The sequence below is a fragment of the Astatotilapia calliptera genome, chromosome 12 (assembly GCF_900246225.1).
Source record: "Astatotilapia calliptera chromosome 12, fAstCal1.2, whole genome shotgun sequence".
NCBI classification, from domain to species: Eukaryota; Metazoa; Chordata; class Actinopteri; order Cichliformes; family Cichlidae; genus Astatotilapia; species Astatotilapia calliptera.
The window spans coordinates 30,213,722-30,237,672 of record NC_039313.1 but is presented as its reverse complement, the minus strand read 5'-3'; the positions used below and the strand labels follow the sequence as shown (position 1 = coordinate 30,237,672).

The following is a 23,951-nucleotide window of genomic DNA, read 5'->3' as shown; positions in this document are numbered from 1 at the left end:
TCCATGTCTCTGTTGCTCTTTCTGTCTGTCTGTCTGTCTGCCTGCCTGTCTGTCTGTCCTTCGCACTTTTTTTCTCTTCAGGGTTTTCTGCTCGTAGGTCGATGAATCGACAGGCTTTCTGAAAACAACAAGACACAGCACCGCTGGTTTACTAATACTGTGCCAATTTTTGTACTGTAAAAAATGGGTTTGTTTGTGTTCTTTTTTTTATATACCATTTTAATGTTTCTGTTGGGCTCTGCGATCTTGTCTGTAGCAAGTTGGAAATGTTCTGTTCTTTGAGAATCTGTTTTTGCTTGTTGATGATACTTCCAAAAATGATCTAGTGTAATGACCTGCCTCATTGTGAATGCATGACCAAGACAATATATTCAAGAAATATAATATACTCTGTGTTATTGTTACTGTTAAAAGGCTTTTATTGAGGTTTTATATTTGCAAGGAAATGTGTGGCATAGATAGTAAACTTTCATTTCTGTGTGGATTAAGTCAACTTTACTTGTTGGGAAAGTATAAGGACTGCTCAAATATATTTGGACTGTTTTTCATTATCAATATCAATCTCTTTAGTCCTTGACTAAGAAAAAGAAAAGATGTATAGGCATGCAGACAGAGAAACTGAAGGACACGTGCTGCGGACAAATTTAACGTATTGACAGGTATCCCTGAATAATGAAAACATAAATTCTGCCACTGCCTCCATAAACAGATTACCTTGCTCTTCATTGGCAATTCTTCAAAATGCATCCGCCTCTGTGCGAGTGCCATTTTTCTTAGTGTGCTCATTCTGCCATCGCATCATAATCTTTTGGGTCCCAGGTGGTGTTTGCTGAAACTGCAGCACTAATGTGCAGGGCAGCCACTAAAGACCAAACGTGAGTCAATATATCTTAAAAATAAACTTCAATGATAAACTATTAACAAAAATATAGGTCTTGAGGGCTTTTTAATTTAACATCTAAATCGTACTATGTTCAATGTGGTATAACGTATTATAATGTGTTAAATTCTAAATGTCGCGGAGGATTTTTTTTATTTTTCATCAGCTGTTTGGAATAAGCTGTAGAGTAAATGACTAATCGGTGAGTAAATGAATAAGTAACAACTTAAAAGAATTGTTCGATATCATGGAAAATACATTTATTCACTCCAATAGGCTATCTCAGTGGCAGCTGTTTAAAACTTTGTTAAGATTTGTCCTAGATTTTGTTGTGTTTCATTGCAGCAAAGGTTGTCCAACTAAAACACAAGTCTGAAGAAGAAACATATTTATGGGTACCTGATGTCCAGAATTAAAATGCTGCTGATATCAACAGATTGGTCTAGCAAGGCTGTTTCCCCCATTTCCAGGTCTTCTTACCCCTAATTGCCCATAAATCAAGTTTACTATTTTTACACTTTGGTTTTTGTACAGAATAAACTAATTAAATATAACATGTTACTCAGTGAGCTTTAATCGTGCCGTATTTGCGACCTTTGTAGAGAGCCTGTTTCCAGTCTGTATGCTAAGCTACACTAAATGGTTCTTGGCTGTAGCTTTGTATTTGCTGTAAAAACACAATATTGGTATTGATCTGTTCATTTTATTCTCAGTAAAATAGAAAGAGCCTTTTCCTTAAAACTCAAGTAATCCGTAACAAAACGTTGTTACTGAAGGGGAAAAGATGCTGCCCAGTTCGTATCTGACAGCTGTCAACTTGCTCCACTTATCACCTATTGAGCCTTTAAAATATCTATTTAACAGCATCATATCTCCTCTGCCTCTTGCCTTACATTAACATTTTGCCTACGTTTATGCATTCATCCTTTCAGTTTTTTTCTCTGCATGTTTGTGCTACCTTGTGGCTCACGCGCCACCCCTTCACTGTGACCTGACACCTGCTCAACGGCATCAGCACGCATGTGTGTATGCATGCATATGTGTGCCCTTGAAATTATCATAAGTGTGCGCATCTCTATATACGAGTGGGTGTAAAACATGCATGATCTCAGGTGTGTGTTTTTACATGATTATTCTACTTGTCTGTTACCTTGTCAAACTGCTTCGATTTTTTAAAATAAGCATGAGTACCCTGCTCTGAGTCACACAAGCCTGCAGATTTAATGTTACAGATGGTGTTTTGGTAACAGAAAGCTGCCCACATGGCTTTTAGTTTTGATCGCAGCAGTTCGGTTCTATTGTTTTAAGTTCCAGCGAAGTTTCATCCAGAGACAAGAGGCAATCACACTGCCACTGTGGTCATTTGCTGCTTTCCAACGAGTCAGGGTTGTAATTTGAAAATGTATGTGCAGGGGCCACATTGTTTTTTTGATCACCCACTTTGCATTAACCTGTGGCTTTTTCTTGTCAGCTTATGTGTCTTGTTTATTCCCTTTCTTTGTCTTTATTTCAAATTAAAGATAGCTGTCAGCATGCCTAATTGATTTCATTGTGATTTTTAAATGTCCCTTCCAGTTGCTGAGAGTACTTTTTTGTTTTTCTGATTTTGCTATGTTATAGTTGGGAGATAATGGGTGGGTCCTATTTTCCCTGCTGTTGTTCATTTTGGATGAATGTCTGCTCTGATTTATTTAAACACATTTAGTTGAACTGGAATGAAAGCTGTCAAGAAAATGTCTGTTGTGTAAAATGTGCAAACAGAAAAGAATATTATATATAGCTTCTATACATATATATAAATATCAAAAGACAAAGTATAAACTATGAAAACTACCACTACAATCTTTTCTAAGAATGTATTTTGATTATGTAAATGAGCACTTTGATTCTGCTTGATTTAAAAGGAACAAAAAAAGGCCTATTCTTTGTCGTGTCTGTCATATCCTTTAGGTATGAGGGTAAAACAGCAGCATTAAACAAATGCATGATACTTTGTCTCCTGTTCATATTTAAAAAGCTCTGTCTCTTTACCAGCACTGTGTCAGTTAGTGAGACTGTTTTGAGCTTGTCTGGCCTGTCTCACGGGGCCCTGGACTGTAACAACTTTGTTGAGAGGTTCTTATTTTTTGGTGTTTGCGTATCGCTGCTGCTATGAACAACTCTGATCCAATCAGCCTCTGCTATAATGACCTTTGTTGTGTACTTAATTGAGGGTATTCCATTTAATGCATCAGCTGCAAGGACTTTGCATTTACTTACAAATAAAGAGAAACATTTACAGAATATGTAAACACATTTGCTTGGTTTGTTTTTCTTGTTTATATAAGAAAGAAACCAGAGTGGAAAGGTTTATTCAGCCAGTAGAAAGTGTTTAAGGTTGAGGCATTTTAGTTCGGGGGTGAGGTGCTCAGTTTATGAAGCAAACAATCCATTTACTTCCCCCTCCTCCTTTTCCTCCTCCTGTAAATGTTGGTTGTCATGGTTGAAAGAGTCGGCACTCAGAGTACTGAGAGTGCCATGACAACCTGTCAACAAATCAAGCCATCCAAACATGACAAAAGAACTCTGATTGGTGACTTACAGTCAGGTAGTGAAGTCCTAGCCTTTTTAATTACCACAGCAGAGTTTGCCAAGACCTTTAAGTAAGCTCTGTTGCGAGAAGACATAGTGCACCAAATCCTGCTGAAATTCAGTGCAGTGATTGAGCTCACAACGCAAATATTTTACTTGCCGTTTGGATCTAAAAGCACAAAAAAAGGACAGAAGGAAAAAAGAAAGAAATTACTAAGGAATTTCTGCATAAAGGTAGCAAAATAGTTGTCTTAGTATCAATATTACAGCTATTATCAGTGTCATGCTTCATGGGAAGAAGTTGGCCAAGCAGGTGCTGCTGCCGTCTGTGCTGGAAGACGATGACGCAGAAACAGAAAGTGGGAAGCTGCAGCTGGGGGAGGTAGGAAACCGACTATGCAGCCAAGTTTGCAAACTCTTGAGCAAGGGAAGTGTGAACGACCAGGTAGGTAAGATTAGATTCTTGAGACTGTTCAAAGGCAGAATTTCAAAAAGCTCGAGATTAAATAAGATATAGGAGACGGACTTTGGGTGAGAACTGAAAGCATGTTATAGACCTGTAAGAGCATAAAAGAGCATAATAGGTTTTAGAAATTGAGATCTTAACCAAATCTCTAGGCACGTCTAAGCACTTTCCTTGCCCTGGGCAAGGAAACACAGCCTCAAACGTACAGACTAAAGACCTGCTGCTTCCTTTTATAAACTGCTCTTTTGACCTGTGTACTCACATGAATGTATTTAAAAGAAGGGGCCTCAAAGTCATGTCCTTGTGTTTTAATTACACTTTTGGGTCCCACTGTATGAGAAATTCACTATCAGAGCTGTGCCCGAACATGTGCAGGACCTGTTCTGCTATGCTAACTAATTCTACTTATGTATTCTGGAAATAACAATATAAAGCATCACTGACTGAGACATATGTGAATGTACCATAAGCTTAGAAATAAAAGGAGTGAAAGGGAGCAAAAATAGCTTGTGGTTGAAGAGGTTAAAGAGAGGTGGGAAGAATGGAGTGGGAGGATAGGGAAGTACTTTCAAAGATTATAAAAACAGAAGGATACGATCTTAAAGACACAAGCCCACACTGATGAACTAAACACTGTAGGTATTGGTTTTATTCTCCTGGCAGTAAAATCAATCAACTCTGCTCACACAGGGAGCGTACAACAGACAGGTTTGACGAGTCACGATGTCTTACTTTCTCATTTTCCATCTAGCCAAGAATGAGCCAGACAGAGGTTGATATGCGTGGGCCAAAAGACCAACACTCAAGCCCTGACAGGAACGTGCTAGACAGAGGCACAAGACACGAGGAAGACGAAGAAAAGGAGCCTCAAGTACAGGAGTGCCTGAGCTCTGATGAGGACTATGATACAGATTTGGAGCTCGAAGGTATAATTTAATTTTGGCAACCAAAAGGAGATCAATTGGGTGGGAATGTTACAATATTTTATCATGTTTTGATAGCAAGTCTTAATTTGCTCTTGTTCACACCATCTAAGATAAGGCAAAGCCCTTTTGTCACCCATCTGTTTTTTTCCTATCTGCCTTTCCATTTTCTCAAACACCAAATGACTTTTAAAAAAAAAAGACACTCCTACATGCACCCACCCACATATGTGGAGTCCTATTATGCATGTTAATGATTTCATCTCAGTCTTTGTGTCAGGCTTCCTTTTCACCAGAAATGAAAACCATCTGGTATGAATGAGCTTTCCTGACAGGGCAAAATCAACAACAAGGGATATTTCAATGTCCCACTCAAAAGGTCCTTCAATGGGAAAATGTGCAATATCACTCCTTTTTACACAAAAGGTACGGAGCGTGAACGACTGAGACAGAGTGCTGTCTTTATGTTGCAGGTAAGGAGGCGGCATACGATCTGACGAGGCAGACATGCTATGTGACAGCGTGTAAAAAGTTCCGGGTGGTCCCTGCCTCTTATTTCCTGCAGCATATGCAAAATAGCACACTGGTTATGATGCATCGTGGCCTGGGGCCTCAGGTATAGTAAAAAATAAGGCAACATTTTTAAAATTATTAGAAAGACAAAAAGGCTGATACTTTCATGGAAGGCTTTGGAGTTTGAGTTTCTGGTGACAAAAGAAAAGATTGTCAATAGTGCAGGGGAAGATGATTAATTTCTTTATTCTGTAGCTCTTTTTCTCCCTAAATGTTCCTATTTTATTATTGTTTTAAGAAATATGTTTATTGTTAGTATCATAAGTAATAATAATGCAATAATGATAATAATAATATTACCAACAAAAACATTTATACATGTTATTAATAAGCGCATCTACAGTATTATGAAAAAAAAAGTATTGGGCCACCTCTTAAACCTTTAAATGTCATGATGATAGGGAGAATTTTTAAAGTGGTCTTGAACAGTTCTCCAGGGTTTCTGAACGTCTTTCAAAGGCTTTCATTGGACATTGGCTGCTTTTTCATTTTTAGTCCAGTCCTTTTACCTGACCATTTTCAGAAGAATGTTTTTTCTGTGTTTAGTACTGACCTATGAATCACTCAGGCACAATGAATCAATGAAACAGTGAACTCATTTTAAATTTTATCTTTAGGCACTTTGTTGCTATCAGTTGGTTGTAAAATACATTAAGTACAGGAATAAATTAAGTTACCACAGTGATTTAGCCAGGTACAAAGCGAGACACTTTTGTGATACAGAAAAGTCTCACTTTAAATTCCAAGTAGCTTGCAAAACCATTAATCTTAGTTTGTAGTGCACCTGTGAAACCTACCCCTCCTGGAGCTGGGTTCTGCCAAAGGTTTCTTCCTGTTAGTCCTGTAAGTCTAGGCCACTACAAAACCTTCATTTTTGTCAGCTGTGGTTTTTGTGAAGACTGGCTGTGTATCAGGCAGGAGTAGGACCCAAAAGCAGGACATATAAACACAAGGGGTAAACTAAAAGCAGCTTTATTTAACTGAAAGTAGGTACAAAAGTCAGAAAACATGTAAAACCACATCAATGAGACTTCAGGGGCAATATACTGCAAGGGAGGGCAAAACAATGAGGAACAACACCACAAAAAACAAAGGGAGATTCTGATCATATATACATGTCAGGTAATTAGGATTAGAACACAGCTGAACAGAATCTAGCTAATGAGACAAGGTGGAAGGAGGAAAACTGAACATCGCATACACAGCACAGGAGACTATCAAAATAAGACAGGAAGTAACACACAGACTGAGAGCAAGACAGACACGTGAACTTAAATGTAATGGAATGAGTTTCCTCCATTTGTTGATAATGACTTTCACTCTAAGGCTTTGTAATTCTTTTTGGACAAATAAATGTCAATGATTTTGTTTCCCAGCTGTTCTTGACTTTCTTTAAGTCACTGCATGATTTGTTGTTTTTTCTATTTAAGCGATTTATTGATTTGACAGGTGTAGCAGTAATTAGGCAAAGGTATGGCTAAAGAAATTAGACTTAGCTTTTCAAAAAAATCTGTTTATTCACAGTTTATTCATGGGTTATAAATGGGGCAATTATTTTCTCACTTGGGGCCAGGTAGTTTTGGATAATCATCACATAAAAACTGCATTTTGTATCTACGCGGACAAATATGCCAAAAAAAAAACCCAACCCCAGAGAGAGAGAAAATAAATCAGGAAAGAGCCAGAAAAAAAGTGTTAGCATAAAACTAAACTGGTAGTTTGGCTGCAGCTGGCTGTTATTTTCAGTGATAGAAAGTAGTCAACTGGCCACTAGACACTACTGAGGCCCAGCATTTCCCTCGAACCAAAAAGCAGTACCAAGAGAGGAAAAAGCTGAATTTACATTTGCCAGGTGGCCAGGAATACAAAGATGTCCTCTGACCTAACAACATTCTGCCCTACTTCGTGTTGAAATTTAGTTCTACCCAAACAGTAAAATCAGATATTGCGATTTTAAGGTATTTAAAAGAAATAGTATACTGAAGGTAAAAATTGTAACTGCTTTCCATCAGCTTTGTATTCATTATATTCTGTGCAATTTTGGGATTTACAGTAATCAAACTATATTAATATCAGAGTTAGAGTGTTATTACCCCAAAAACCACAAATTAAACTGGAGACTGAAACCAAAACTTATTTTAAAAAAAAAAAAAAAAAAGGGGGGGGGGGGCTATTTCAATAATTGAGTAATCTAAGTAGTTAGAAGTTAGAAATTTAAAATTTAGTTTAATAAATTCAAGTAGTTTTAGAGTTTTGTTCCAAACAGACCGCACCAGAGAAACAGCCACACTGTGTTTAATATAGTCTTTGCAGCACTTTATGATTTCTCCCTTAGTGCATTTCATTTATTAGACCTGTCAATCTACACCCTCAGCAGCTATGCCTGGAACATTTCAAAGCAGACAATACAGCTAATTTTTTTCACAGTTTTTAGCCTTATCAGGGTCACTGAAAACATTTTTATCTGGTGTTAAAAAGTCAACACATCATTCAACATATTTCTTTCTGGCTTTAAACAGACTTTAAAGAGATGATTTTCAAGCTATTGAGGGTTAGGTACCAAAGAAAATGATGACACCATTATAAAACTGCGGTCATGCTGTATTAAAAACTGACACAGAAGGTTCAGGCCAACCCCCACAACCCTTCTCTTTTTGTGTAGAATGGAAGAATATCTCTCTTTTCTCTCCCTGGCTCACTCATCAGATCAGTTTCACCTGATGGAGGATATTTGAAATGAACCAACTGTGCAAAGGTCCTCACATGCATGTGAAAACATGCGTGTGAGTACCAGCTAGGCATGTTCAAAATCTTGTAACAGTATTTTAGATTAATCCAGGCTTTTACTCAGTGTTACTAATTCAAAGTCACATGGCTCCTTCAGGATAGATGATCATGAGATCTTTAGTAGTCAGTTCTGTGTCCAAGTCCAGCGCAGAGCGAGATTCAAAGATTTCAGTTCTTTTTCAAGGACACGGAACATAAATGGATCATCCCCAACACTTAATCATCTGTCTCCTATTGTGCTGATCCTCCTCCCAACAAAATACTTTAAACCAACCGAGGCAATCAAAACTTCAAAAGTTCACTGTGGTAGCAGTAGTAGTGATGCTACATTGTAAGTTTTATTAATAAAGTAAGCTATTGCTTCTTGGTGAGAAAAACACAAACAAATAAACACCATTGCATTGTTTAGATCATTTTCATTTCCATGCACTGACTGCAGCTTAGATTTTTTGAACAAGATGATGTAGCTGTAGATGATGTAGATGATTTAGATGTTGCTTATTAATTTGAAGAGCAAGAGCTTTAGCCAGCCTTAAAGTTAGATATTGTTGATTTGTCTTCTCTCCACTATTTTGTAAACCTAATGTGCAAAGTTTGCAAGCGTCCTTGGTCAGATTTGTGGTCAAGTTCTTTGCAGCTAACAGATACTTATCAAACAAAGCACGATTTGCATTTCACTGTGATGTTTTTCTTGTCTTAGCTAGTGGTAATGACCATTAAAGTTGCAGTAATGGATTTTTAGATGAGATAATAAAATATGCTATCAGGATTTTTACCTTAAAACATGTACCAAATCTACTCAAAACACATTAACACTAATATTGCTTTTCCTACATGATCTCCATACATTTGATTTATGCAGCAAGCGGTATTGTTAATTGTCACATTTTATCCTAAAGCCCCATTACGCTTTTCCTGCATCCCGTCTACAGTACTTGTTGTTGACAGCATTTGACAGTTCCGTTTGTAACAAGATAATCAATGTTATGACTTACCTGTCAGTTGTTTTCATTTTGTGGATACATAGCTTTGATGCTGTAGTCTGTTATATAGACCTCACCAATACTTACTCCATTATTTCACCTCTTAAGAAAACAAGCTTCTGTTCTTCTATTTTCATTCTATTGATCTATGCTGATAGAGAAAACCTATTTAATTACATGGTCCTGCTAAACATTAGAGACAAGATTATTATAGTGTCACAACCTGAAATAAACAGATTTGCACTACATTTAGTATTAAACATTAACATTTCCATACATATACACATCATTAAGGTTTCTTTATTATTCTTACAATATACTCATTTAAAAAAAGAAGAAGCACAAAACATTCAACAAAACAAAATTTAAAATTGTATTTTTGTCAATTATGACCCCTATCTATCCCTAGTAATCGATACTAATTACTGTCCTTTTTTTCATAGTAATCAGTGTAAAATACCTCTTTGGTTTTACATATCCGACTGAGGGATGAATACATTCTTTCCAAAACTGAAACTGGTCAGGCAGGGGCTTTCAGCTGCTGCACAGTTTGACATTTTTACAGGCTTGCACTGCTCTATAATGGTGTAAATGAAAGTTATAAAAGATAAATTCATTCCTCAACCAGCTCATTCCGTAGGTTCCAGCACCAGGAACATCATTCAGACAGATTAAATTGGATTTTAAATATGTCTTTATCTGTCATACACAAAGAGTAAAATCAAAAAGTGTGACTTCCAAAGGTTATCTGTTTTATGTCTAGGAAATTGATACGCTTTTTAAATCTTACAGAAATTTACTTTGCTTGCATTTAAACGTGATATACCCCGATGAGGCAGATTCTGTCCTATTTATCATCAAGTCGACTCAGTTAAGGCTTCATGCGCTCAACTTTCTCATTAGCCATGCTAGAAACAATAATTTTCATGTGCTGTGAGTTTCATTTCTGACCTACGCCTCCACATCGCTCCCTTCTGCTTCATTTGTCTTGTACAGGTTTAATATTCCCCTCTCTTTCTCTGCCCACCTGTGTGAGTACATCTTTTAACAGGAATGCAGATAAGAATATATACTGCTGTGAACAAACAGAAGAAATTCACTTTGAGGATGGGTTGGGGGGGTATGGTTGTGTATTTTCAGGGCACCAAAGCACTGGCGGTTCCCCTGGTAACCAACACTTCAATACTGCGGCTGAACCTGCGAGATAATTGGATGGAAGGCATGGGTGGAGCTGCTATAGCTGAGATGTTAAAAGGAAATTGCTACATTACAGGTGGTTTTACTGTGATTTACTGTGGACTCAACACGTTGTGTTCTTTTTTTCTTTATACTTCTTAATGGCAAAGGTGGGACCCCAACATCAACATATTCAACATTTTCCGCCAATAAATATAAAACACTTACCATCTCAAGTTTCCCTTTTATATCTGTTCTTTCTCATATTGCACTACTTGTATGTGCAGTTTGGAACATGAGAACACTCTAAAGAGAAGAACACCTATATATGGTTCCTCTACATATCATTGTCCCAAAGCCTTAAAGTCCCATAAGGTGAAATTTATCCTATACACAAGATCATTGTTAGAACAAATCATTATACTGTGCAAGAAATTTCAATTTCCTGTAGGAACATGTTACTTTGTTGCAATTTATAATAAGATCTTGTGCAAACAACTTCAGATGCACACAGTCACATATTAGAGACAACACAGCTAATCAAGTTTTAACTCAGGAATGTCATGTTGTTTTTATGTATTTTTTGCATAACATATTATATATTTGTCTGATAATTTCCACATTTTGTCTGATCAGTTCCTAACAACATTTAAATTTACAATAATGAATCACACCGCAGTGGGGAATATATTTCATCACAGTCTTACTGAAAGTGCAGTAACTAGTTTACGAATATTCCTCCATTGTTATCTTCTTCAATGCTATGTGTCAACATACTGCAGACCAGCTACCTGAACTTTACCCCCACAAAGGTTGATTATCTCATTAATAAATTTACATCTTCACTGTATATGATTCCAGATACAGTAGAAAATGAAAAAGCATCAAATCACAAGTATTTGATTCTCTGGTATAACTCTCAAAAATGCACCATAAAAGAGATAACTTGTAAGCTGGAGTGGAAATTGTCTCACCAATTTAGAAGATCATCATTTAGCAAATAGTTTGTTGCTCTATAAAAATAAATAAATAAAAAATCCACAAAGCTAGAACATCTTCATCATTGATTGAAAAAATAAGAACATTTGAGTTGGCTTCAGTAATTCCTCCAAATCATCAATGTGTTTTTTTAGATTCCATTCCTACAAGAGTGTTCAAAGAAGTCCTACCATTAACCTTTAATGCTTCAATCTTAAATATGTCTCTATTAAGCTACATATCACGGGCCTTTAAGATGGCAGTAGTTAAACCACTATTTAAAAAGCTAATTATAAGCCAAGCTCCAACATTCTTATTCTCTCATAAATAATAGAGTAGTTGTAAAAAAGCTAACTGATCATCGGTTGAGGAATGGTTAAATGAAAGAGTTTTAGTCGGGCTTCAGAGCTCATCACAGTACAGAAAGAGATTTAGTGAATGTTACAAATTATCTTCTTATGGCCTCTGTTAAAAAGTCCTTGGGCCAGGGCATGCGTTACCTGCATGGGAGGAGCATGATTCCCCCAGGGGCCAACAGCCAATCAGAATGCTCACCCATTCTCTCCTTGCTGTGGCAATTAAAAGTGTAGTCGGAGAGTAACACTGCTGCAGGCAAGTTATGGACTTGAGTTGAATCGGACTAAGGCGGGCAAGTAACCACATCCTTACTTGCCAGAGAGTGTGTGTGTTCGATGTGGGCTCGTGGCAAATAAAGTTCTTCCACTCTGACATCATTCCCCGTCTCTGACCGGATTTTATTACCAGGTAACAGTACCGAATCACGTTTCAGAGATAGTGGTCCAGGGCGTCCGCTATAACAAGTGGTCCTCGGAGCCAGATCTGATCCCTGTAATAAAAGCATGGAAGAACAGCACGCCAGGAGACACCAGGCTCTTCCTGCCCATCTTCGAGGAGTGACTATCTCCCCCGGGGGAGATCATCACTTCCCAGATCAGCACACACTCCCCCGCCGCGTTGGAGACATGAGGAGGAGCCTGGTGGGGCTCATGGATCTCCTCGGTCTGAATCTCCGGTCACTCAGGATAGTTTCCAGTCTGGATGGGACATCAGGGATCGATGGGAAGAGGACACCGAAATGTTGCAGCAGGAGAATAATAGATTGAGAAGCGAGCAGAAAGCCTTGCTGGAAGCATTGGACCAGTTGCGATTGTAGAATGCAGAGCTGGCTAAGAAAAGTGACCAGAGAATGGGCCAGCTTCACCCCCAGGCTACAAATGAGACAGAGCAGTTACGTGAGCAACTCAACCACCTCAGCAGTGTTATTACTCAGTTGCAGAGTGCATGTGATACACGACCTCCTCAACAGTTCAAGCGAAGGGACCAGTCTGCCAAGCTGGATCGGCAGGCCAGTCCTGGCCATCACAGTGGAGCAGAGTCTGATGGTGGCAAGAAACTGCATGCAGCTTCAATCCAAGGAGTTAAGGGACACATTCTCCCAGGACTTGATATGACAATGCCATATGAGGGGGCTCTGCGGGAACCTGTTAGGCAGCCAGATTCAGCTTGTCAGCACCCTTAAGAACATATAGCAACACGCCGGCATTCTCTCGAAAGGTACGCTGTTCATTCCAGACATCTTACCCGTCCCTCGAAGAGGATGGCAGCATCGGTATTGGACACCCAGCACTCTCGACGAAGAAGTTGTGATTACTCACCTGAGGGTTTCACCTTGTCAGAGAGAAAACAGCATGCAGCATCATCGTGTCACCCTCGCAGTTTGGACAGGGATTATTACCGTTTCCCAGAGCTGCCAACTGGAGGTTGGGATTGCCCCCATCGAGAGTATGGGTCGCATTACCAGGCCCCTCCAAGACCCGCGCACTCGGAGTACTATTCGTACTCTAGATCCCGACAGCCGAGCCCGGTGGGGGGTCAGGAGCGCTATTATAGGGGGTCAGCACCTACAATCCCATATTTTGTACACCCAAATCCTCAAGAGTTTGCAAGGCTGAGGATCGCATTGGAAAAAAATATCCTCCCAGCCGACGCAACAGAACAGTTTAAATTCCAAATACTGGTAGACCATCTTAAGCTGGAGGAGGCCCTGCTTATTGCTGACTCCTATAGCCATTCTAGGCACACTTATACCAACACAATGGATGCCCTCAACCAGGAGTATGGACAGCCGCATCAACTAGCACTCCAGCGTATAGCAGAGTTAATGGACGGGCCACCTGTTATGTCAGGAGATACCAAGACCTTCAGGATGTTTGCACTAAAGGTAGGCTCCCTGGTCAGCATGCTTGCACAATTAGGAAGGAAAGGAATTGTGGAGCTGGAATTTGGGTCCCACGTGTCAAGGTTGCTTGAAAAACTGCCGCATGATTTGAGGTCCAGCTTCCGTCGATATATTCATCTTCAAACCATCCCCATTCCTACACTGACTGACTTCTCACACTGGCTTGAATATGAGCTGCAGGTGCAAGTCGACATGGCATGGTTCAGCTCAAAGAGAGCAACGTTTCTGATGGCAGAGGACAGGAGGAAGTTCACCGGTAAGACAACCACAATACTGTTGAACACTGAGCCCCAAGAATCTGGTGCCGCTCCAACAGTGGCAGCAGCCAAACACAATGGGAAGAAGTATTGTCCTTATTGCAACAGCGTCGATCACTCTTTAAACAACTGCTCAAATTTCAGACAGCTACACAAAGCACAAAGGCATCACTGGATCAAGAGTAACAACCGGTGCTGGTGCTGTGGGAGGACCCACCATGCTGCAGAATGCGATCTAAAGATGCGCTGTAAGACATGCAACCAACAACATCTCCTTGTCCTCCACAAACTCAATGACAGGTCCACTAAAAATGTGCAAGCCGCCCAGGCCTCTTCTGCAACAACAGGCTCAGGTACTACACGAGTTGGAGAGGAAGAGTTGTACATTGACAAACCACTAGGAGGATGTAAAGTCCTATTGAAAATCAGTTTTACTGAGGAATGGCGATCGAGTCCTAGAGACTTATGCTGTCTTGGATGACGGGTCTGAGCGGACCATCCTTCTCAGGACCACTGCGCAGCAGTTAGGGTTAAAGGGGCAGAGCGGAGGTTGTTAAAGTCATCAGAGAAGGTCCTTTGCTACACAACTGAGATTCAGAGACTACAACGTGAAGGTTTTGTTGTCAAGCTTGAGCCTGGAGCTGACAACACTCCTGCTAGCTGGTATATCCCACACCAAATGGTGCAGCATAACGGCAAGAATCGAGTTGTGTTCAATTGCTCATTCCAGTTCCAGGGGCAGAGCCTCAATGACCATCTCCTCCCTGGACCTACTTTGGGGCCAACCCTCCTGGCAGTGCTTTTGAGGTTTCGACAGCACCCCGTCGCCTTCAGCAGCAACATCCGTAGGATGTTCCATCAGGTCCGCCTACTAAAAGAAGACCAGCCACTCCTCCGATTCCTCTGGCGGGACTGTAAACGTGACGACCCCCCTTTTGTATAGGAGTGGAGAGTACTCCCTTTCGGCACCACATGTAGCCCCTGCTGCGCTATCTTTGGGGAAGACGTCCGTGAGACTGTGATGTAATCATTCTATGTCGACAACTGCCTCCGGAGCTTGGCGACAGAGGTAGAAGCTAAAGTACTTGTGGAGAAACTACAGAAGCTTCTGGCTGATGGAGGTTTTGAGTTAAGACAATGGGCCAGTAACCAGCCCTCAATCATCAGCCACCTGCCCCCAGAGCTTAGATCAGACAGCGCTGAGCTCTGGATCACACATGGCAAACCTGATCAGAAAGAAGCTGCACTGGGGCTCCATTGGCACTGCTCATCAGACAGGCTGTACTACAAGCTCCACACTCTTGACCATCCTCAAGTGACCCTGCGCACAGTCTACAAGGTTTTAGCGAGTCAGTACGACTGACTTGGCTACATTGTGCCATACACCACAAGAGCTAAGATTATCGTTCAGCAGATGTGGGCTTCACGGACTGACTGGGATGACCCCAACCTTCCTAAGGACCTTCTCCAGGCCTGGAATGAATGGGAGCAGGACTACATGGATGTACTATAGATTGGAGGTTTAATAGTCATGTGTTCACAAGATTAAAACAAAAAACAAGCCCAATTAATCTTTAGATGGATATGAAAAGTAAATGAGTCATGTTTACTGAAAAACACTGAAGCCAGTGATACCATGCTGTTATCATCAGCAGGCTATCAAGCTCCATTGACCACTCTATCATGTTTATGTGAACGATAAAGATAATCTTTTTCTGTTGAGGCTGGCAGAATTGTTGTAAGTATAAAACTGGTTTAAACAGAACGTTTGACCTTATGACTTATAGAAAGTGAAGGTATCACTGAATACAAGATAATGGTGGAGGTCAGCGTGAATGTCTGTAAATGTGCACACTTACAAAATGTTTTACTGAGAGACACAAATGTTGACCTAAGGGTGGTGCTTGAAGAAAACTAGCTTATTGGGATTCATCATTAGAGCAGTCTATCCAGTCTGTTCCAGTAAAAGCTAAAGCATGTTGCAGCTGCTGCTGGTGCTAGATAAAATATTAGGGATCAGGAGAAGTAGTTATAATTCAGTTTCGGGGGGGATAGGAATGCCTGTAATCTTGAACCAAATTGCTGGTCCAGTTGATTTGCTGCAGTTGAAATGCACATTGTCACTATATACTAAATGCATCATTTCTCAGTTACTTTTGTGTTTTGTGTTTTCAGATGGTGATAAGCCATCAAAAAATCCAACTTAATTCATTTTTAATTTAAAAATTAGTTGATTAACTTAAATAGTATGCAATAGCTAGGAAGGTCATTTCAGACACATTGCTATAGTAGTGAGAAGACAGTATCTAAAAACAGTGATTTATTTTTCAGATTCAAAAGCTTTATCAAATGCACTCCCCAGCTAAACCTATCGCATTTAAACTGAATTTTCCTCTACCTCCTCCCAAAGGAAATTTACTCCAAAAATAGAGACAGTATGTGAGAAATATGTGAAATTCAGAAAAAATAAAGCAGAGGAAATGATTCATCTTTTTTTGTGAAATACTGTACTGCAATAATGACAATTACCAAATGCTCAAAAACATTTTGAGAGTGCTATTTGGTCTTTTTGGAACCTTCTTGTGTTTAGTTTACTTGCCACTTTTATTGGTCTCTTTTCACCTTGCATGATGTTTCAATTTGTGTGTCAATCCCAGAGGTGGACCTGTCCAATAACAATCTAGAGGTTTATGGAGCCAAAGCCATAGCTGGTATGCTTAAAGAGAACATCACCCTGGTGAGACTCATTCTGTCAGGAAACCATTTCACAGACCGGTCCACTGAACACCTCTGCCCAGCGCTGATCACCAACACCAAACTACAGCACCTCGACCTCAGCTACAATGCTCTGGGGGAGAGTGCAGGTAGCAAAGTAATTAGTTTTGTAAAGGTCTCATAGTTTCTATAAGGCTGTAGCCTTTCAAAGATTGAAACAGTACCCATGACTCCAGTTTTTATTAAGATGATATTAAAGATTTGTGCAAGAGATACAGTTTTTCACATATTTTCCATTAACAGCACCAGATAACTGAACTTCAGGACCTAGAAATTATATGTTGCATCAATAAATCGCAAAAGACCTTAAGGCAGTGTGGGGAATAGGATGTAAATTCTTTTTCTTTGCTTTTCATCTTAATTTGGGCCTTTAAAAAAATCTGCCCTCTGATTTCCTGATTTCCACGAGAAACCAGCAGCAGAGATTAGAAGGCACAGACAAGATCCATTACTAATGTTGGCCTAAGGTGTAGCTGCTAGTTTTAATTTTGGTTAGCCAGATAGGATTAAAGGGTTAACTGGGCAAACTGGAGAGCACAGTCCAAAATATTAGTGTAGACTACTATAATTTCCTATATAATTGTCCTGTAATTTCACTTACAGTGTAGATAAAACCATTGAAAATATAAGGCACACAACTATTTAAATACACTCATTGGTGCATAGTTTCCCTTTCCATCTTTTGAAGATAGTTTTTAAAGACAAGCAAAATAATTTATTTAAGGATTTTATTGCCTAAAATCAACGTTATTCTGTGTTTACTTTTCTTTTTTATCTGTACATAAATGAGTAGAACAAAATTGATATAGGATTTTTAAGGCCAAGAGATAACAATACAGAAAATTGTATATACATATTAGCCAGTATTCGTTTTTCTTTCAGGCACACAAAACATAAACAGATTTCCTAGCATTTGTTATCTATAGTTATTTGTCTAGAGTGCCCTCTGTTGGACAAACTATGTAATGCCAATACTCATAACATGGCTAAAGAATGTTTCTCCCACTACTTACTTACTTTTTTTTAATCACACGTTATAAATACTGATATCTGTAGATCAGCAAGTAGTAATATCGGCCTTTGTATCAGCCCACCCATAAATTGGTTGGATACCATCAATGATTATTTTCAATATGCCAATAGCTGCTGAAGTCATCGTATATGCTATTTTTGCTCTCTTTTCCATTTATAATTAATGTACAATAAAGGCCTGTGAAGTGACTATTACTGCAGATTTATTTAACATTAGGACTAAACTGTATGTAAGCATGTAAGCAGAAGGGGGGTGGGAGAGGGGTTCTGCTGTCATAAAAGATTTTGCCATAATGGTGCAGCCTTATCTCCAAGCAGTCATAAGACAGCATGCAGCAGCAGATTGTGGCATTCAAAGGTCAAGCACATTTCGCCTTCATTAAAACCTCTTTCAATTATCATGCGGATGAGCTTTGTGACAGGCACCTTGTGGAAGAATGGCAGACCAGAGCACTGAGCATCTGATATAGATAATTGAAAATAAATCTACATGAGGGAAAGAGGACACCACCATATCTTATCGCTATGATTCATCCCCACATGCTCTATTCTGTATTCCTCAATGCTTCTGCTGATATGTCAAAGTACATTTTTATGTGTTTTAAGCGCACTCTAGCATGTACCAAAAGTGTACCAGTCAAACACACTGACATTCATGCTATGGCATTATGGCTTTTCCAGCTGAGCACATTATCTTGAGTGATTATGAACCACCGAGTGTCATGCAGTTTTTTATATTTATGGAAAATGTCAGTGACATGATGAGGGGTATATATTTTTGTCCAAGATAGTTACCTCTATAGTCGTCACTCAGTAAAGCGTTAAGGGAATATAGTGGAGATGATACAGTGCTTTGAAGAGCAGAGTTTAAAAAAACAAAAAACAAAACGTTTTTCTGATTATGTATAATAATTCATAAACATGTCTAAACTATCTTGTTACCATTTTTACACATTATATTATATTATATAATGTGTATCTAATATATTACATTAGATACACATTATAATTATTCATGAATAATGAATAAACAGACTCACTATTTCTAAACAAGCCTTTATATGAGGATGAGTACATTTCATTGTTTTAAAAATGCAATAATGCAACTATTTATTTTATCAAATTGCTCTGAATTATTCTTATGTTCATTTTCTATTTTCACAAGGGGAACACATGGGAGATGCTCTGTCTGAGAACACCGGGCTGAGATCGCTAAACCTGGCATGGAATTGCATTCGACAAAAAGGAGCAGTAATGCTGGCCAATGGTCTTGGGGTAATACACTTGGACATGAATGTGTAAATCCTAGATTAGCTTTCTGACCTTATGCAAGTCAAAGAAGATCTAATGGTACAGTGAAAAATAAGACTAAAGTACATTGATTAGTTGAAGCCATCAAATAACAAATTATCCTAAGTTAAAATAGCGGTATGTCAAATGAAAGTGGCTAAAAATATCACATCTGGTGTTAGGCATAAATAATTTACCAGTCAAGTAAAAATATTTAACTTCATGTGCATAACCAAAAAATGTATACTTGAATCTAGTAACCCTCCATTTTCTAACTCCACATCCCAGTTACATCAGATTTTGCACAACTTCCCCTAAAGCTATGAAAGGCTTTATATAACTTCCTCATATCTGCATTTGTAACCAATGAAACCAGTAAAAAAAAAAAAAAAAAACACAAAACATGAAAGTAAGTCCCTCTTTAAAATGGCCTTGAACTGAAAAATTGGGAATCCAATAAAAGGAAAGTACAAAAAAAAAAAAACGTTTGTGAACTGTACCTTTGGCCACCCACCTTTGACAATATTTATACATAAAGCGATCTGTTTATCTGAATTGATAATGACTGAAATTTTGACTAAGTGGAGTGGAAACTCCCAAACCAGGGATACTTATCTGGTAAAAGAATTATAACAACATCATAATGATGCTACACTGACATCAAAACCTATTAAGATTAATAATATGGTAATTGCTAATTGCAGACAACATCTCATATCTTGGCTGACTCCCTTATCCTGCTTTGTGAAGCAGCCCCCCAGGCAGGTATTCATCAAGCATCTCACTGCAAGAGAAGCTATACAGTAGTTTTCCTTTCCCTGTCTTATTGACCAACATGGCCAAGTGGACCCTGATCACTGGCAGGTGTGATTGATTCACACCCTGGCAGGGATTTTTAATTCAGAATCTATACTTCACTGTCATTTTTAAAGTAAGATATTTCTTTTGTTGAGATTTAATCTTGTTAGAGAACTTGTTCAAGTTGTCCCTTTAAGTATTGATACATTCTTTTGTGTGTTTCAGGAAAATGTTTTTCTTAGAATACTGGATCTGTCATTTAATGGCTTTGGGAAAGAAGGAGCCAGTGCTTTAGGACAGGCTCTTAAAGAGAACAATGTTTTAGAAGAGTTAAATATCAGGTATGTGTCTTTGTTGTGTTACTATCGAATGATCAGATTAGTGAGTAGAAATTGAGAGCTCAAGCCACGATCATTTTCACAAATTAGAATTCACAATCTTATCTTTCACATTGTTTATAAACTTCCTGGCGAGTTCAAACTACTCTTCCAGACTGATTCTAATCGATCTTAAATGGTGATTACCCTTTTTCTTAAAGAAAGAAATCAAATAATCCAGTTTCCTCTGCCGTTTGCTTAACTTTTTTAGTAAAACAGAGCTTGCTTTACAAATTCACTTGGATGAATAATGCCATTTAAAAAAGTAACACTTTATGATTGCTTCCCTCACACTCCAACACACACTCTTGTTTTCTGCTTTTGTTTCTCGCCACAGTAACAACCGAATACCCCCTGAAGGAGCGATCCACCTCGCCATGGGCCTCAAAGTAAACAAGACAATCAAATCCCTGAATGTAAGCTGCTGAAAAGAGATTGGTTCTAGCTTCACGAGCAATGGGGGGCATCAGTGGATAAAATAGGATAAATAAATGGATCAGTGTACTTCATTTTAATGTAAATGCTCAAGCTGAATTGTCAGGTGCTCAGCTCAGCTGACTGAAAAAGTTATAGAGAACATGCTAAATTGAGTTAAATTCTGCCAATCGGATACTGACTGCTTGTGCGCTCCTGTGTTCGAAATCTGTCATAGCATATGCAAGTTTTAAAATGTACGCAAACTAATGAACAATCTTTGAAGATTAATCAATTGAAAATTCTTTGATATGCGAAGCATCCAAATATTCCTGAAACAAATTATACTTTGTTTGAAAGCATAAAGGTTCACAATAAAATAATAAAATCATTGTGAGAAACTCAGACTAAGCAACAATAGCAGCAGTTGCTTCTTTTAATATGATAGCACACTAACCCAATTGTGAATATAGCTGAAATAGTAGTCCTGGGTGGTCTTTGTCATTGTTTTTTATTTTTTCAGCTTATAATGCTTTCAGGCGGTGAAAAGTCTGTGCTGCCGGCAGGACATTTAAGCACTTGTACTCTCTTTCTAAGAAGCAATTGTTTTGATAGCTGCAGTATATTGTTTTTAGCATTGTCTTTTTCAGACCTTCTTAAAAAAGATGTTGTTTGGATGACAGCATATTTTGCCCAATATATAAAATCTGTTTCAGTCATGATGATTCCTTTCCAGAGGCACGAGCTGCAATTTCCATAGGCATTGATATACCCCCATACCATCAGAGGTATGCAGGATTTTAAACTAAGTTTTGATAATAAGTCAGACAGTCCCTCTCCTCTTTAATCTGGAGGATGCAGGGCCCATGATTTCCACAACGAGTTTCAAATTTTGACTTGTCTAACCACAGAACAGTTTTCCACTTTGCCTCAGTCCATTTTAAATTAGCTTTGGCTGACAGAAGATGGCATTTCTGGATAATGTTCACATATCTTTGCATCACAGAGCTTTAACCTGCATTTGTGGATGGCACGGCGAACTGTGGTCACAGAATTCTGGAAGTGTTCCTTAGTTCAGTTTCCCTGATAGACACCCTGTCTGTTTTTAAAGGCAGTGCTGCTCTAAGATACTCTTTTCATACCTAATCATTTTCCTGACCTGTACTCAGTTTTTCCAGATGTTTCTTTCTAGTAAGCTATTTTTTTAGCCTTTTTTTACTCCTCTTTGGAGACGTGTTGCTGAATTAAAAATGGCATAATATTCTTCATGAAATAGTAAAATGTCTTGGTTTAAGCATTTGAATTGTTTTCTATCTTCTACTATGAATAAAATATGAGTTTATGACATTTTTACATTTCATTACATTTTTTGCTCTCTGTTTTATTTTGTTTCTGTTAACATTTTCATTTTGGAATTGTGTTTGCACCTATACTGACTTCATTATTTGAAATGCTGGTTTCTCATGAGCGAACTGTCTCCAAACTTTTAGTCATCATTTAAAAAGAGGTGTGTGTGTGTGTGTGTGTGTGTGTGTGTGTGTGTGTGTGTGTGTGTGTGTGTGTGTGTGTGTGTGTGTGTGTGTGTGTGTGTGTGTGTGTGTGAAGGAAATCTCCGTCCCTGGTTTCTCCGTGGATCGGGTTTCCTCCGAGGCGTGGGCACCTATAAGCAGAGTTTTGTATAAGATTCAAAATTATTCAAAGTAACACTCAGGTATGCCGTTCAGCTGGGTTAGTTACGACGTCGGGAGCAGTTAGGAGAACAAAATGATACAGAGACTGTTCAGGTTGCTTTCCCAAAATCAACTCAAAGGTTTATTCATCAGACAACAGTTTATATAGAGGAAAAAGGTTCGTGTGTCAGCAGATTCTCAGTTCAAACCGGTACAGACCAAATAAGGAAACGTCTTCCTGCCCTCTGAGCAAAGAAGTATCCTTTGTATAGTATTCACTGTTCAACTACAATTTATGATTATCCCAGCAAAATACACTCCTAGACATAGAATACAGAGTTCTTTCATTAGTGAATTCTGAAACAAACCACCTGTGTGTGTGTGTGTGTGTGTGGTGTTAAGAAGGTGAATTTGTATCTGCTTCTATTATTTCAGCTGTATTTTTCCTTGTATATTGTTTAGATTGACTCTGGAGAATTACATAATGCAAATTTTGAATTAAAATAATAATAGACCAAAACCATCCCAGGAATAAAGGAATAAGCTGGCATTTGGGGACATACCATAGATATAAATGAATGTCTACCTCTACCAGCTGGTTAGTTTAGTGGAGTATAAACACTGAAAAATAGTGGCTCTGTGATTACACAGTCTGCCTAACACTGTCTGACGTGTTGTAGTTTGTTTAATCTGTAGAAAAACTAAAGCGTAAGGAAAAACAGTTTCCAGTTTTATGGGAATTACAAGTACAGCTTTCTTGGCATTAAGCGGTATAACAGCAAAGACTCCAGGAAGTTATTGGTTCCTTCCCAGAACCCACATAAACAGCTAATTATCATTTTTACAAAAAAAATTGCATTCAACTAGTTAATTATTGAATTTCATAAGTGCTCTTGGCTGGACTTGGCTAAGTTAATTGACTAACTTCACGGGAGCTGAACAGATGTGAGAAGTGTACCGATTTTGGCATTTAAATCTCCACCAGAATAAGAATACATGATGAACTATTTTTTGTACATAGCTTCACTGAGGAGATATGATGATATGAAGGGTAGAAATATTTTTTAAAGTCAATAATAGGAAGGTTCTTCATCACTTGCCTATCCAGAACATAACAATTTTTGCTGTTTTTTCTTGTGTACTGTGTGTAACCAGATTGGTAGGAACCCCATCCTGAATGCTGGATGCTATGGGATCCTTAAATCTGTACAGGACAACCCAGATTCAGCCTTGGAGACTTTAGACTTTTCAGTAAGTCACACGTCTTAGGTCCTTGACATTTTTTCCAAGTGTTCTCTTATTCACTAGTTCCTCTGTGTATCACTTTCTCTAGGACATCACAGTAAGCCGGGATTTTGACGACTTGTATACAGCAGTGAAAGAAATATTCCCTGCGCTTAGAGTAAATCATGGGGGCTGCTTTGGCACATTCAGCAAAGCAAAAGCTTGAAAAGTGTTACTGTAATTGCTGTACTTTTATGCCAGCAAAGATGGAAGAAATCTTGTCAAAGCCCTATGGACGTTTTCATCAACAGATAAACCAAAGGATGCATGCCTGCAAAAATATAACTTTTAAAAAGATGTCTTTTTTGTTGTTAAAGAGCCATGAGAGCATATCCTTCTGAATAAAATGCACTGTGAATAAATAAAACTTCTTAAATACCCAATCAATTGAAAATAAAAGCAATTCAGATGCTCATTTTCCAGTAGAAACACCATGTGTGTAGTGTTTAAAACAAAT

General features: G+C 38.6%; 2 protein-coding genes across 2 annotated transcripts in view; both read left to right on the top strand.

Annotated features, from left to right (window-relative positions):
- The window catches only part of nos1 (nitric oxide synthase 1 (neuronal)), a 40,248-nt gene extending 37,077 nt beyond the window's left edge, over window positions 1-3,171 (top strand). The window contains exon 29 of the mRNA XM_026187591.1: window positions 82-3,171. Coding sequence (XP_026043376.1) covers window positions 82-97 — 16 coding nt within the window. The 3' untranslated portion in view covers window positions 98-3,171. The remainder of the gene's footprint in view (window positions 1-81) is intronic.
- A 64-nt stretch (window positions 3,172-3,235) lies between these two features.
- On the top strand, window positions 3,236-23,660 carry lrrc74b (leucine rich repeat containing 74B). Its single transcript, XM_026187592.1, has 10 exons — window positions 3,236-3,833; window positions 4,669-4,843; window positions 5,314-5,456; window positions 10,324-10,456; window positions 16,512-16,718; window positions 18,827-18,936; window positions 19,975-20,090; window positions 20,464-20,542; window positions 23,366-23,461; window positions 23,544-23,660. The coding sequence occupies exons 1-10, from the start codon at window positions 3,735-3,737 to the stop codon at window positions 23,658-23,660; spliced, it is 1,275 nt and encodes a 424-aa protein (XP_026043377.1). The 5' UTR covers window positions 3,236-3,734.
- The last annotated feature ends 291 nt before the right edge of the window (window positions 23,661-23,951 follow it).

Coding starts and splice junctions, on each gene's coding strand:
- lrrc74b (XM_026187592.1), top strand. CDS start 3,735: ATGCTTCATGGGAAGAAGTTGGCCAAGCAGGTGCTGCTGCCGTCTGTG. Junction 3,834..4,668: donor GGAAGCTGCAGCTGGGGGAG/GTAGGAAACCGA, acceptor TTTTCCATCTAG/CCAAGAATGAGCCAGACAGA. Junction 4,844..5,313: donor TACAGATTTGGAGCTCGAAG/GTATAATTTAAT, acceptor TTTATGTTGCAG/GTAAGGAGGCGGCATACGAT.